Below are 14,913 nucleotides of genomic sequence, written 5' to 3' on the forward strand. Positions count from 1 at the left end.
TGCCCTGTGCACATGCGCTGGTGAGTGCAGGTATGCCTGTGTGTGCATATGGTTGTGCCTGTGTATTCCTGTGTGCATGGCTGTGTGCAATGGCAGTGTGTGGAGTGCTTCTTTCGCAAGCCCCCCTCCCTTCCCACACAGAAGTAATTTGGTGAAACAAGAAAAGTGTGTTTGCTATGAATGCAGTGTGGCTCGTGAATGCAACCAGCTCAGGGAAGCCTGGGCAGCAGTCACATGGACAGACAGACCCGTAGGGAGGAAGAGAAGGTCTCTGAGACATGGACACCCTTCCCAGGGGAGAGGGCACTGGGTGAGGTGCAGGACAGCTAGTGCAGCAACCCCTGATGTGCTAGTCCATGCTGTGCATCACTGGGGGATTGGCTCAGTCTCTCTGGGCCTCCCCTTCCTCCCCTCTGGCTCCCTGCCCTGGGAATGTTGGGGGCCATGATCCAGAACAGATGAGGGCTGGTGAACGTGCTGCACTTTCAGAACTGTCGGTGTGAAAAATGGCCCCTGTGTGCAGGGAAGGGACTGGCTGGGCTGTTATACAAGGCTCTTTGAGAATGAAGACTAGTGGCCACATGTAAGATGGCAAGGTTCCCCCTTCCTGACCACCACTACCCCTCTGGTCTTGCTCCATGGGGTAGGGTAGCAGGAGGGGCTGTGAGTGAGGGGAGGCAGGCCCGACATTGACCTTCCCGAAGAAAGCTGGATCTCCAGGTGGTGCAAGAAGATGGACTTGCTGAACTCAAAATCCAGCCGGAAGGCCACCTGCAAGGAAGTGGGGCCTGAGCTGGAGTGGGGCTTTGCCCAGATCTCTTTTACCCTCCCAGGTCTTGACTCTCAGGAGCCTCCCAGGAGCTGCAGAGACCCCATTGGGGGTGGGGGAAGCCTGTTCCCTGTTCTGCTCCCCCGTGGGTCCTCCCTCCAGAGCTCCCAAGTTTGTCTGTGCATCAGCCTTAAAGGCACACCTTGACCGTGGCCTCATGGGGAGGCTCTTCCCAAGAAGCTCTCATCCCCTGCCATGTACTGCCTTGGCCTCAGCCTCGCAGCCCCGGCTCTTGGCAAAGCTGTGCCACCAGCTAGCTGCTCCTGCCCCAAGCTCCCCTCTAGTTGCTTCCCATGGCATGCAGTCTGACCTCAGCGAGGGTTTCTCCTGCTCCAGTATTTTCCATGGCTACCCACTGCCCAGAGCTGGTAGCTAAGCACCCCGCCATCTGGTGCCCACCTGCCTTTCCATTTTCTCAGCTACCTTGCTTCTCCCCTACCTCCCCCAACCTGTCCCCCTTTCTTTGTATGTGCCCGAGCACATGGCTGGTAGGCACTGGAGAAATGTTAGCATTTCTTCCCACCCCATCCATGCACAGCATGGGACAGGGGCTGGAAATCCAAGCAACCTAGAAGGAGAAAGGACCATGGGATTGGCTGAGAGTGGCCAGGAGAGTGAGGGGGCAGCAATAGGTACCCGCTCTGGGGTACCGGGGAGCGGAGCGCTCTGCTAGGGTGAGCTAGCTGCCTCATTAAGGTCATTTGAAGGTCATTTCATAGGAGAAGGCACCGATTGACATCAAAGGCACTCCAGGGCTCCCTGCCTCTCTCTAGCCTTGTCCTGTACACACTCCCATGGCTACCTGGGCCTTTCAGCACCTACCCTGTCCCTCCCTGCCCCCTTGCCCTTGGTCCCAGCATCTACCTTGGCCTTGGCCCGGAAGAAGGGGTAGCTGACGTTGCAGACTTTCTTATGCAGTCTCCTCTCCTCATTCACACACTCAATGCTGCCGTCTGAGTCGTCCTGGAGCAGGGAATACGGGTGGGGACATAAAGGCAGTGGTTAGGCAGGGCCTGAGATCCAGGGCTTGAGGCATCCTCACCAGCATTCAGCCTCCCTGCCCTGGGTACCCCTGCTGTCCAGGCTGCCTGGAGCATATCCCCCTGCTGTGATTGGGTTGGTGGTGTGTCTCGGAGACAGAGGTGACATGCTCTGTACTGGGGGTGGGGAATGTGGGGAGCAGGCCCAGAGAGAGGTAAGAACCAGCTCCAACTCCTCTCTCCCTCTCTCCTTCTCTCCTTCTCTCCTTCCCTCCCTCCCTCCCTCCCTCCCTCCCTTCCTTCCTTCCTTCCTTCCTTCCTTCCTTCCTTCCTTCCTTCCTTCCTTTGGCTTCCCTAATAGATTTGTTTTTATTTGAAAGACATATTTACAGAAAGAGTAGGACGGACACAGAGAGGGATCTTTCATCTGTTGGTGCATTCCCCAAATGACCACAACAGCCAGAGCTGGGCTTGTCCAAAGCCGGGAGCCAGTAGCTTCTTCCAGGTCTCCCATGTGAGTGTGGGGGCCCATGGGCTGTCCTTTACTGCTTTTCCAGGTGCATCAACAGGGAACTGAAAGTGGAGTAGTGCGGACTCAAATAGGTGCCCATATGGGATGCTGGCACCACAGGCAGAGACTTAATCTATTATGCCACAGCACCAGCCTCATGGTCATGCCTCTTAACATAAGGAAGGATCACAAAGATCTCTCTGCCCCAGAAAAGGAGGTTTCAGGGTCTCTCAGGAGCTTGTAGTCCAGGAAAGCTGCCCGCCTGGAGTGGGGGCTGTGGGAGACCTTTCAGAGGCTTTACCCTGCCTTCCTCCAGGGCAGGCCTTGCTGGGTGGGTCCGGATCCCACCCCTGGAGCCATCAGATTGGTAGACTGTGTGAAGAGATGGTAACTCCACCTCCTCCAAGCCTTCCCGGCACTGCCTAGGTCGTGACGCTGACAAGCAGATCACAAGCTGGCTCTTGGTCATAAACAGAAGCATGATTGAGTTCAAGGTGAAACACCACCTGGCTCGCCCAGGTGACCTCTTCTTTTCTCACAGGCACACAGGGAGGAACTCTCGTACAGTGCTGTAGCTTAGCACCGCTGTTGGCCACACACTGTGGTGGTTTGCATCTTCTTACCCATCTGTTGGATGGGAGATGGGTTCTGTGTCTGTGGATTCCACCAACCAGAGATGGGAAAACAGTCCTCTGAATAACTGTGACACAACCTAACATGTACAGACTTTCTTGTTTGTCATTCTTCCCCAGACAACACAATGTATCCACATAGCATGCATGTTGCATTAGGTTTTCTGAATAATGTAGAAGTGATGGCACGTATGCAGGAGGATGGGTAAAGTTCCATGCAAATTCTGTCCTTTGAGGTAAGGGACTGAGCACCTGTGCGTTTTGGTACCCTCAGAAGGTTCTAGAATGAATGCCCTCCATGGATAGGGAGGCACAGCTGTAATCAGCTCATTCAGTTGTAATGAAGATTGAATGACAGGATGCATGCAAGCGCACGGCCTAGTTCTGTGCCCAGCATCTGGTATTCACTCCATCGGCAGCAGCTCTTGTTACGATGACTGTGTGTGCCTGCCTGGGCTCTGTAGTGCTGGGTGTGGCCTGGGGAGGGAATAATGTGCATGTCTCTGGGCACATGTGTGCATGACTGCATGTCTATGTGAGGCTGCCTGTGCAACCGCCTGCACGGAGCATTTCCTCAGGCACATACTTGCACATGAACTTGGGTGTTTTGTGTGGGTGATCAGACCCATGTGCATTTGGCTGAGAAAGGTGTTTCTCCAAGCAAAAGCTCCCCTTGGCTGGGTGTGGAGAGGAGGATGAAGAGAAATCCGGGTCTCCCAGGCAGAGTGCCCTCCCAGGCTGGGGCTGGCAGGGGCGTGGCCTCTGGAGGAGACTGGATTTGGCTAACCCTGTCCCCGCCATCCTCCAACCTCAGTGGGTTCAGCACTTCCTAGGACTCTGCTTCTACTTGTTTCTGAAAGCCATTGGATGTTATAAGAGCAAAACTGAAGTAGCCAGGTACTGAGATCACCAGCCTTTTCCTGTGCAAACCGCTGCCTATACATCCTAGAATTTGTGTCAGCCAAAAGCGACTGACATGGCTGCTGGTGGCATGCTCAGTGACTCTTTGCTCATGATGACACTGTTAAAATCAAATGACCAAAGATGGCATTCCTGCTCCCACCATGCACCTGATGTCATGACACGTGTGAGATTTCCAAAAAAATAAGAGCAAAGAGATGAACACCATGCAAGCTGTGTCTCACACCACTCGCCCTATGAATGTTCGATTAACCCATACCCTAGGCCCCACTCTCTGTACCTCCAGATTCCTGGCCCTGAGTCACCTATAGTGCAACCACATTCCCTCTTGGGGGTGTACTTGAACTTTGCAAGCAAACAGCTGTTATTTCTCTGCTGGTCTTTACCGATGTCTTGACCTTGCATTCTTGTGTCCAAGACAAGAAGCTGTGTCCAGCAAGCCCATGACATCAGTGATGAGCCAGTCAGGAAGAAGCAGGAGTTGAAAGCCTGCCCAGAAAACCAGCTGGCAAGTCTTCCTCCCCATTATGGCCACCCTTGCATGTGATGGTCTTGGTTTCATTCTGCCTTCCTCTCCTTCACTCCGTTGTGACTCACTGTGAACTAACTCCTATTTATTTGTTTATTTACTTGACAGAGTAACACACACACACAGAGAGAGAGAGAGAGAGAGAGAGAGAGAGAGAGAGAGAAATCTTCCATCCAATGGTTAGCTCCCTAAATGGCTGCAATGGCCAGGCCTCACCTTGTGGATCAGGCTGGCAAACTGCAGGTTGGCCGACTGCGAGATGTTGAGGACAGTGCTGTAGGCGTTCTCGCCTCTGTTCTCTAGTGTGGCCTCCACTGCCACCCGCCGGCGCGTGCTCTCTATGATGAAGACTGTGGTGTCGAAGGACAGAGTGTAGGCGGAGCAGTCCTGCACAGACCTCCGCAGAGCACGCTGGCAGTAATCCCTGCAAGTGAGAGAGAAGGGGGAGATAAGGTCAGGCTGGGGGCACTTGGCTGGTCCCCGCTCCTGGGAGTGGCCACTGGGAGAAGCAGGAGAGGGGACGGGAGAGAACTCATCCTGCCTCCAAGGCCTCTGCTCTTCCTATCACAAACTGTCTCCTCCTCTGAACCCAGAGCTCATCACCTCCTCACTCATGTTCCCTTCAGGCCTTGGCACCAGGAAGCTTAGCACCAAGGTTAGAGACCTGGCTGGAAACCTTGCGTGCTAGAATGTCTGCTTCTCCATGTTCCTGCAAGGCTTGGATGTGCTCTCTGTCCTGTCTACCTCATGGTTTGTAGATCTTCCATCCAAATCATCTCATCCTTGGACAAAACTCAAGCATAAATGATGATGTAATATATGTACAAGCTTTAAATAAGGCATTGCTTATTCTTTTTCCTCATGGGTGAGTTTATTTCTTCCATGGACCGTGGATCCCTAGCTCACATCCTCTGCATGTTTCCATCAGAAGGATTGGAAAGCCTTGGGTTTCAGACACAGGGGTTGCCCAGTCTGGGTGTGGAGGATGAACACCCAGGACTGTGGGTCCCCGTTTCCACCTGCTATCCAGCTGGGAGCACAGAGGGGATTGGACTAGAGTAACAGTGTTAACTTTACGGATGCCCAGAGAGGGCCAGGGACTCACTGGGGGTCACACAGGATGGGAAGAAGAGCCTTGACTAGGAGTACAGTGTTTGATCCCCACTGCCTAAGGGGAAGGTATATGCAGGAAACAACTCAGGAGCCCCCAGAGCTGCTGGCGAGGCTGGGGTCAGGAGAGAAGGGCAGGAGCTGACTCACATGGCTGTGGGCAGATCGCTGTGGGCGTCCAGCACCAGGTCAGGGACGCAGTGCTCATCCTCATTGCAGCCATTCCAGAAAGGCACCTGTGCCGAAGAGAGCTGGCTGTGAGGCTGGCCAGGGCTGAGGCTGCCAGCAGACGCTTTTCCCACATGATCCTTGAGCCTGTGGCACAGCAACGGCTCCGTCCGCCCGACCAGAAAAGCCCCCTGCCGTCCCTATTCCTTGGCACCACGTAAATAAACACAGTGTGAAATGTGTACAGAACCAAGAGAGGCAGAGGAGACATAGGGTTAGGAGTCAAGGGGGCAGGTGGCTGTTCTGGCCAGTGGGTGGCAGAGCAGATTTAAGTTGGTGATAGTCAGGTGTTGAAAGATGGGTGAGCTGTCTGGGCAGACAGGGGGTGAGGAGTGGGAAGTCCAGGGAGGAGGGGCTGTGCACGGCAAATGCTGGTGAGACAGATTGGGGTGGAGGAAATAGAGGAATGGGTGGGGCCTTGGGTCATGGAACTAACAGGAGTTTCCAAAGGCACAAGGCAGGGGAGAGTCCTGCCAGACACACACACTGGAGGCTCCCCTGGCTGCTGTAGGAGGCTGGGCTGGAAGGGTCTGAAACTGGGAGCAGGAACTGTTGACTCCAGCTCTCCCACGTGGGTGGTAGGAACCCAATCATTTGAGCCATCACTGTTGCCCCGCAGGGTCTGTCTTTTCAGGAGGCTGAAGCCAGGGGCCTGTGGAATCGAACCCGGGCACTCTAGCATGAGATATGGGCTTCTGAGCTAGTGGGCTAACCATCTACCCTCTACATTTCTTTTCTTTTTAAAATTTCATATTTATTTATTTATTTGAAAGGCAAAGTCACAGAGATAGATGGATGGATAGACAGGCAGACAGATCATTCATCTTCTGGTTTACTTCCCAAATGGCCACAATAGCCAGGTCTGGACCAGGTTGAAGCCAGGAGCCAGGAACCCCATCTGGGGCTCCCAGGTCACCCAGGCTCTGGGACCGGCCTCCACTGCTCTCCCAGGTGCATTTTCGGGGAGCTGCATGGTAAGCAGAGTAACCAGGACTGGGGCCAGTGCTCTGATATGGGATGCTGGCATCACAGGGGTGGTTCAACTTGCTGTGCCACATACTGGCACGTTCCGCACCCTGCCTGCTCCTTGCCTGTCTTTTCTAGGTATCTGGAAGCCTGGTCCTACCATTCAGGCACACATGCAGGGGATCAGCTGGGGATTTATGTTCGGAGTACACTGATTTAGAGGTGCCTGTGGCCTGTCTTGGGTGAGATGTCCCCGCAGGTTCCTGGGTATCCAAGCTTGGTGCTGAGGGGTAGTACCATCATTATTCCCAAGAAAGCAGGGCAAACCTGGGGAGGGGAACAAGGGTCACCAAGTTCATGCATGGGGAATGCACAGCCTTTTCCCCAAGGCCCGTGTACTCCTGTGTCCCTCGGGCCTACCTGTCACCAGGCGGATTTGCAGACAGAGCAGGTACAATGTTGTGTGGGGGTAGTGCTGTGGGGACAGAGCTCAGGGTTGTCTGGGGATGTTTAGGTACCCAGTGGAACACCCCCTAGCTGTCCTGCACCTGGCCAAAAAGGTCTGAAAACCATGTGAGCCACAGGCCCATTTTCAAGGGGCCCAGATGCTACGGTGCTTGGGACAGAACCAGACTCTAGCAGTCACTAAGTGAGACTCTGAAAGAGTGAGTGAAGATTCTGCTGATAGGTGACTACCCAGAAGTTCAGCTGGTTCCTAGCTCGCTAAGGGCAATCTGGCTTTGCCAGTGCAGCCGTGTTGAGTTGGTCAGCAGTGGGTGTGATTGACAAGGGTTTGATGGTGGAGTGTGGGAGGGGTGAGGAGAAATCAGGGTGAGAATGAGAAAGGCGGGGCTGGAAGAACTTGCATGGGATGCAGGAGAGGCCAGGAAGTCAGGAAGTACCAGAAGCAAGCTAAGACAGAGCACCACCTGCTAGCTGGGCTCTGGCTCCAGAGGGAGCCGCTGTGCTTTCAAGTCTTCCGGAAGTCCTGAGGCCTCAGGCGCGAGATCTGCCTGCCTTCCCAGCACATTATGACTTTGTACCAAGCTGCAGGTACAGGAACATTTGAGGGAGAGATGCCAGGGAATCTGGGCACTCCCAAGGCCAGGGACAAGGTCATGTAGTTGGGGGATGGGGTGGCAGCCAATAAGCTGTCCAAGAGCCACTTTTAGGAGTGAGTGTGTGGGGTGCAACGGCTAGGTTTCTTCTAGGACACCTGCTTCCCATATTGGAGACTTTAGTTTGAGTTCTAACTCCTCTGTTTCCTGTCCAGCTTTCTGCCAGTGCACATGATGGTGGCTTAAATAACCAGGTCCCTGCCAGCCAATAGGGAGACCTGGGTGGAGCCCCTGGCTTCTCACTTGAACTTGGCCCAGCCCTGGCTATGGTGTGTTGCACCATTTGGGGCGTAAAGCAGTGGAATGAATGTCTCTCATGTCTCTCTCTGTCTTTCAAATAGAGAAAGGAAACAAAATTGAAAAAAATAAAACCACCACTTCTTTGGAGACTACTTGGGAGCTGGCCAGGGCAGCCAGGGGAGGACCAGGCTGTGAGTGGGTGGAGTCACTCCTGGCCGTCACACCCTCTTCTGTTAGAGAGTGACGACAGGGTAGTTTGGGTCAGGGTCCTGGATTCTCTGTCTCTTCCCATGCCAGGTTTCCCTGAGCTGGGGAAATGGGGAAGGCCTGACAGGAGGAAACCTGGTCTTTCTGTCTCTCCTGGGGTGGCTGGGCTTAATGCTCAGCAGGTGCAGAGGACAAGGGGTGGAGCAGGGAATGTGACGGGGAAGTGAGGCAGGGAAGTGAGGTGGGGCAGAGAGGAGGAGGGAGGGAGCAGTTTTGCCTTGCCAGAGAGTACCGAGACTCTGAGGGTAGTGGGCCAGCCGTCGTCCAGCATGGGGCCTTGGTCTGTATCCTCTAGAGAATACTCCACCCAGAAGGTCACAGGCTTCACGTAGTCAGCAGTGTCCTGGGGGAGAGTGGTGAGAGAGCAGAGGGCACCTTCCTGAGCCCAACGGGCAGCTGTTCTGGAGACCCCTGGTGGAGGGAGCTCACAGTGGGGGACCACAAATGCAGAGAGAGCTGTGTGGAAAGGGGCTGGTGGCTCAGCTTCTGGTCAACCTCCTGCTTATCCTCTAGGGCAGGGCTCCTGCTGCCCCATGCCTAGGTCTTCAGCAAGTGGGCTCCACTGTCCCTGCCACACCTGACTGTCCCTGCATTGCCCCATCCACCTGCCAAGCTGTCCTCTGTACAGTGCAATGCTGTCACTGTGATAGGGGTGTGTCAGCAGTAGAGTCAGGAATGTGAGAGCTCACGGACAACATTGGGCAATTTGGATAGGTCCTAGGTGCAGATGGCAAACAGAGAAACCTGGGAACCCCAGTGGCTTCTGCTTCAAGGTGGGATCATCAGAATGGCCTGGGGCTTCCCCTGGCCTGCTCAGTAAGTCTGAGATGGGGCTGGAAAATGTGTATTTCCAACATGCCTGGGTATTAAGGATGCTCAGAGCCCCAGGGCCATGCCCAGGTGTCAGAGGGCAAGGCGACATAATTTTCCCCTGGGGCTTGTGTGGGGGGCTTTGAATGCCCCATTGTGGCTACTGCTTGGGTATTTGGAGATTCTTGAGGGAGACACATGTTCCACCTTCTCCCTTGCCCATCCAAGAAGCCACCATCGCACTAGGACAGCACTGCTTCCCCTGGCTACTCAGCTGGCCCTTTCTGCCCCTCCTCTCCCCTCCTCTCTGACTTGTCCAGGCCTCAGCCCACCTGACCAAGCGCTTGTTTCCTGTTGATGCCCATTTAGCCTCTCCCGAGGGACTCAGCTCCTGCTGGCTGACCCCAACTCTAGCTGCCAAGCCCTTACTGAGCCCATCTCCCTAGGGCATTTCACCCCCTGCTAAGGAAGCCCTGAACACCTGCACTGGGGGCTGGGGAACTTTAGGGGAGAGGGACAGAGAAGTGGTGGGGGTATGTTCAAGGCCTACACTCTACCCTCGGCTGGCCTCCTGACTCTGCTGGTACCCTGGGGTCCTTGCCTCTTCCACCGCGGTGTTACCCTGCCTCCCCTCCTGCCCCTGCCAGTTTCAGGTCCCCTGTAGAGGCAGGGCAGCCCGACTCACCAGGACGTGAAAGTTGATCCGCTGGCAGTGTTCTTGGCCTGAGGACAGCAGGACGGCCCGGTTGGTGAAGCGGTCACCGCCGTCATCCAGGTGAGCGCGTGGCGTATACCGCCTCTCGTCCATGGTGGCATTGTACCTGATGCCTGCAGGAGGGGGTGGAGCCAGACAGGCAGGTGGAGGCTCAGTCCCACCTGAGACCATTTTTCCTTATAAGAGAGCCTCCTAAAGGAAGGCTGTCTCCTCCAGGTAGCCCACAGGCTGGCCAGGGAAGAGCTTCTGCGAGAAAAGGGAAAGAACAGGGCAGAGCAGAAGGGGGAGGCAGAGGGAGAGGAAATGATGGTGGTGGGGAGAGATGGGGAGTGGGGACAGCAGGGAGGATGAGGGGAGGTGAGAGGAGGATCAGGGGCTGGGGTGCCACCTGAATGAATCCCTAAAATTACCCTCCCCCCCCACTCCTACCCTGCTCTCCACCTTGCCGTGTTGGCCTCAGCCCTGGGATCCCCTGCTGGTTGGTCCCAGCTCCAGTCAGCAGGTACCTAGCTCTAGCCCCAGCTGGTGCGGGCCCAGCCAACTCATATATCTGAGTGGAGGTCTCAGTTGCTAGCTCTCAGCTTCCCTTGCATCAAGTTCATGGCTGAGTTTCCAGGCTGCTCCATAACTTTTAGTTCTGACTCTTCCAGGGCATTCAGTCCTGCTCACAGCTGCCCCCAACCATTTGCCCTTGATCTCAGAGCATGCACAGGGCAGCTGACAGCCAGCAAAGGCATCTATAGGCGTGACCTGGCCCTGAGAACCCACATTAAGGGTGGGGGTGAGGCCTGTGACACAGTGCTCCCGCCCTGGAGTTGGGGGCAGGTTGGTGTGGAGTGTGCGGGTGGAGTTGGGGGGCTGGATTACCAACAGTTGCTGTTTCGAAATGGGGTGCCAGAAAGACGGGTGTGAAACACAGGAAGGCGGCTAGGCAGGTGGCGTCTCTGCCGTTGCGCTTGCAGTCCTTGTGGAAGATGTTGATCTTGGAAGGCTCGAAGTGGAGGCTGGCATTGATCTGAACTACGGGCCGGGACCTGTGGGAGAAGGGCCAGGGAGCAGGGTGAGGCCACAGGAGCCAGACAGGGGCGGGTCTGCAAAGCTACCTCGGGAGGATGGAGGGGGGCCCTGGATTGGGCAAAAAGGAGTGTGATTGGATGGGAGCCCAACAGCCTGCTAGCACCTGCTTGCTGACTTCCCCCCACAATGATTCCCTGCTCAGGAGAAACCTCAGAAACATCTAGATAGCTGGAAAAAGTCCTGATATCCAGGCTGCGCTAAAGCCAAAGGGTGCCACTAGCAGGCACACTTGAAACCAGTGCTACCTCAATGTGCCTGAAGGCAGGTCGTGAACCAGCAGGTGGCGCAGTTTCTGCACCTGCCATGCTCTATGGTGAGGCTGCTGGAGCGGTGCTGGCACTGCTCCGAAGAGCCAAGTGCTGTAGCTTCCAGGGAAGCCATCACAGAAGCACAGTAGCGGCTTGTCACCACTGTCGCGCCCAAACAGACACACACTTGCTCTCATCTTGGTCTTGACTGAATTAAGCTCCTGAAAGGGAATGTTTGGACTCCTCCAAGGATGCACATGTGTCCCAAGAAGCAGGCTAGGGGGACTCAGGTGTGTCAGAGTCTCAACGGGGGTGGCCACGCCCATTCCTACACTTCCAAGATTCAAGAGCGCCATCCACTGCCTGCACCATGTGGGGAACGGTGGCGTGCCTCTGTTGGTCCTCACTGGCCCTTGTGAGGCCCTCACAATTGGCCCTCACTATTCCCCCCACACTTCCTGCTCTGTCCCAGCTCACATCCCCTGTCTGATGTGAGAATCAAAGGAAGAGAGTGAGGATGAGCTCTGATAATGGAGACTGTCATGTAGACAGGACAAATTGCGGCTGTGGTTCTCAAACGTGGCTGCCCTTTGGAACCACCTGGAGAACTTAAACAGAACAAACTTCCTGTAGCCAGGTCCCTCCTGCAGAATCCTGCTTCATTCGAGTGGCTGAGAGAGCCTGGGCAGAGACTTTCAAGCGCGCCCCTGCTCCCCACCCCTCCCCGCTCCTGCCACTGGCCACTCCTATGATGCAGTAACAGCCAGCATGGTGTTGGCCCGTGCTTTCTTCTCTGATTAGGTAGCATGGAGGCCTCAACAGCAAAGGAAGCAGCTGGGCTAGTCTTTGCTGCTTGGGATGCCAGCATCCCATACTACGATTCTGCTTCCAAGTCCCAGCAGCTCAGCTTCTAATCTAGCGCCCTGCTAACACAGCAGGAAACAGCAGCTGGTGGCTCGAGGACTTGAATCCCTGCCACCCATGTGGGACCCGGGTGGAGGTCCAGGCTTCTGGCTTCAGCCCAGGCTATTGTGGATATTCAGGAATGAATTAGTGGATGGAAGCTCCCCCTCTTTGCCACTCTACCTTTCAAGTAAGTAATAGAATAAATAAATATTTTTTAAACAGAAAAGCTGCTAGGTCATGGCCGCCCTCAACCCTCACCTATCTTGCTGTCTGGCTAGGATCTCCCCAGGGAACACCTGTACCATACCTTCTGAGTCCACACTGTTGCTGCCACCCCCACCATCAAACACCTCAGAGCCGTGGTATGCAGAGCAGAAGACCACCCAGGAGACACACACAAGCCTGTACTCCAGTGGGGCTGGACCCCTGGAGACCCTGGTTTCCCCAGGACTACCCAGAGGGCCGGGGCACACCTCTGCAAGTGTGAGGCAGCAGCACGTGGTACAGCTAAGATAACAGGAACCGGCAGGAGCCAGCTGTGGGGTTTGCCTGCATTGGCCCCCACAATGACTACTCTGCGGGGCCTCAGGGTAGATGATGAGATGCTGAGCAAGGAACTGAGGGTGGGCTGGGCATGGCTTGCTCAGCTGTACTCTCCCTTTTCCCTCTGTCTCATCCTGCTGTGGGGCTCACTCCACTGGCAGATGCCACATGGGAGCGCTGGCCTCAGCCTGGGTTTCCTAAGGAACCAACTGGAGATGGTGCCCACCCAGACCACAGGGCCCCCCAGGGCCCAGAGTACTCTTGCTCTAGGACCCTCGCCCATGCTCCCTGGGAAGGCACGTGTTTCATGCCTCACTTGGGTGGAAGAGGAATAACCTATTTATTCATTTGAAGAGCCAACACACACACACACACACACACACACACACACACACACACACACACACACACACACACACACAAAGGGAGAGAGAGAGAGAGAGAAAGAAATTGCCCACCCACTGGTTTGCTTCTCAAATGCCTGCAGCATTTGGCAGCTGGGCTGAACTTGGGAGCTAGGAACGCCACCTGGGTCTCCCATATGAACATCAAAGACTCAGCATGAACCATCCCTCCTAACTCCCTGGGTGCGCATCAACAAGAGGCTGGAATCAGAAGGAGAGCTGGGATTTGAGTCCACAAATGGGATGTGGGCAGCCCAAGTGGCATGGTGGTTACTGTGGCAAATGCCCATTCCCTGTTTGGCATCTTTTCCAAGTTGGATAGAAAATGTGATTGCATTTATGTAAGATTATAAGCTGAGGAAAGGGAAGGGGAGGATGTAGCTCCACATAAGGCTGGTGTGGTTCAGGCCATGGAGCGTGAATGAGCTTTTTCTCATGCTGCAAATCTTCTAGTAATATATTTGCATGCAAGATATCTTATTGAAATAGGTCAACAAAGAGCTCAAATGATCATTTCTTTCTGGCACAAATAGTAGTTGGTTTTTGGGCCTGGCACAATGGCTCATTAGCTAATCCTCACCTTGCACACTCTGGGATCCTATATGGGCACTGGTTTGTGTCCTGGCTGCTCCACTTCCCATCCAGCTCCCTGTTTGTGGCCTGGGAAAACAGTGGAGGATGGCCTAAGACCTTGGGACCCATGTGGGAGACCCAGAAGAAGCTCCTGGCTCCTGGCTTCGGATTGGCTTAGCTCTGGCCATTGTGGCCACTTGGGGAGTTAACCAGCAGATGGAAGATCTTTCTCTCGGTCTCTTCTTCTCTGTAAATATGTCTTTCCAATAAAAATAAGTGAATCTTAAAAACAAAATAAGCCCTTGAATAAGCAACAGGAAGTCAGGGCACTGGGGAGAGGGAAGTCAGTCTCAAGTGCACATTTCCACCTGGAGGAGACACTGCTCCCCAGCGGGGAGAAGCACGCTCGGCCTGGCCCTTTGAGTAGTGTGAAAAGCTGAGAGGAAACACCAGTGCAGTCAGAGCCATCACAACAAACCCCAACAGGGCCCTGGGGCACCAGGCTCATCCACAGTCCTGGGAACCTGCAGAGAGCGGGGATTTGGACCTTAAGGTCATTCTTGGGGACCTTATCAAAGGAAACACTGACATTAGGACGAGATAAACAAGGGTGAGTTAGGCCCATGGTGCTGGTTACGAAAGAGAGGGACAAAGATGTGAAGTTGATCTTGCAACCCTGGGTCTATCATGACCCCTGAGAGGTGCCCCGAGTCAAAAGAACGTGGGGGCACCCACCAGAGAATCACGGCATTTCCCAGGGCACCCACGGCCAGGTCCACAAGTCCATCTTCATTGAGGTCCAGTTGCCCGTGGATGCTGCAGCCGAAATACTGGAGGTCGGTGGCCAGCTCTGCTGCGGCGATTCTCTGCAGGCCAGGGACAGACAGCGAGCGAGCTCAGGGCATGGACACGTGCAGGAGAGGCAGGGCACATACAAGCGAGAGTCTTGAGCAAAGGCTATGGAGACCAGACCACCTAAGAAGATCCCCTAAGCCCAGCTACCCCAGCCCAGCGTTGTCTCCTCTCCTGAAAATTCCTCCAGGTCAGGTCCTTCTTTTTCAATGAATATACCATGTCTTAAAGGAGTTTCCTACTAAGTGTAAATGCTTGTTACTCATCAGATAATCTAGAAGCATCTAGGTTTAGACTGCCTTAAAAAATTTAAAAAATACATTACTTTTGTTTATTTGAAAGGCAGAGGCAAGAGATCTAGAGATATACATGTAAGTGGATAGATGATTGAGATCTTCCATGAGTTTAATCCATGAGTGACTGCAACAGTGTGGGCTGGGTCACTTCCTGGGGC

At 54.5% G+C, this 14,913-nt stretch overlaps 1 protein-coding gene across 1 annotated transcript in view; it reads right to left on the reverse strand.

Annotated features, from left to right (window-relative positions):
- The window catches only part of ITGA11 (integrin subunit alpha 11), an 85,491-nt gene that overhangs the window by 8,821 nt on the left and 61,757 nt on the right, over positions 1-14,913 (reverse strand). The window contains exons 15-22 of the mRNA XM_040968964.1: positions 14,343-14,473; positions 10,724-10,890; positions 9,827-9,969; positions 8,564-8,674; positions 5,663-5,748; positions 4,619-4,826; positions 1,694-1,792; positions 695-771 (exon numbers count right to left, since the gene is read on the reverse strand). Of these exons, the coding sequence (XP_040824898.1) occupies positions 695-771; positions 1,694-1,792; positions 4,619-4,826; positions 5,663-5,748; positions 8,564-8,674; positions 9,827-9,969; positions 10,724-10,890; positions 14,343-14,473 (1,022 nt within the window). The remainder of the gene's footprint in view (positions 1-694; positions 772-1,693; positions 1,793-4,618; positions 4,827-5,662; positions 5,749-8,563; positions 8,675-9,826; positions 9,970-10,723; positions 10,891-14,342; positions 14,474-14,913) is intronic.

Source organism: Ochotona curzoniae, unplaced genomic scaffold (genome assembly GCF_017591425.1).
Source record: "Ochotona curzoniae isolate NIBS_2020 unplaced genomic scaffold, NIBS_Ocur_1.0 scaffold_4701, whole genome shotgun sequence".
NCBI classification, from domain to species: Eukaryota; Metazoa; Chordata; class Mammalia; order Lagomorpha; family Ochotonidae; genus Ochotona; species Ochotona curzoniae.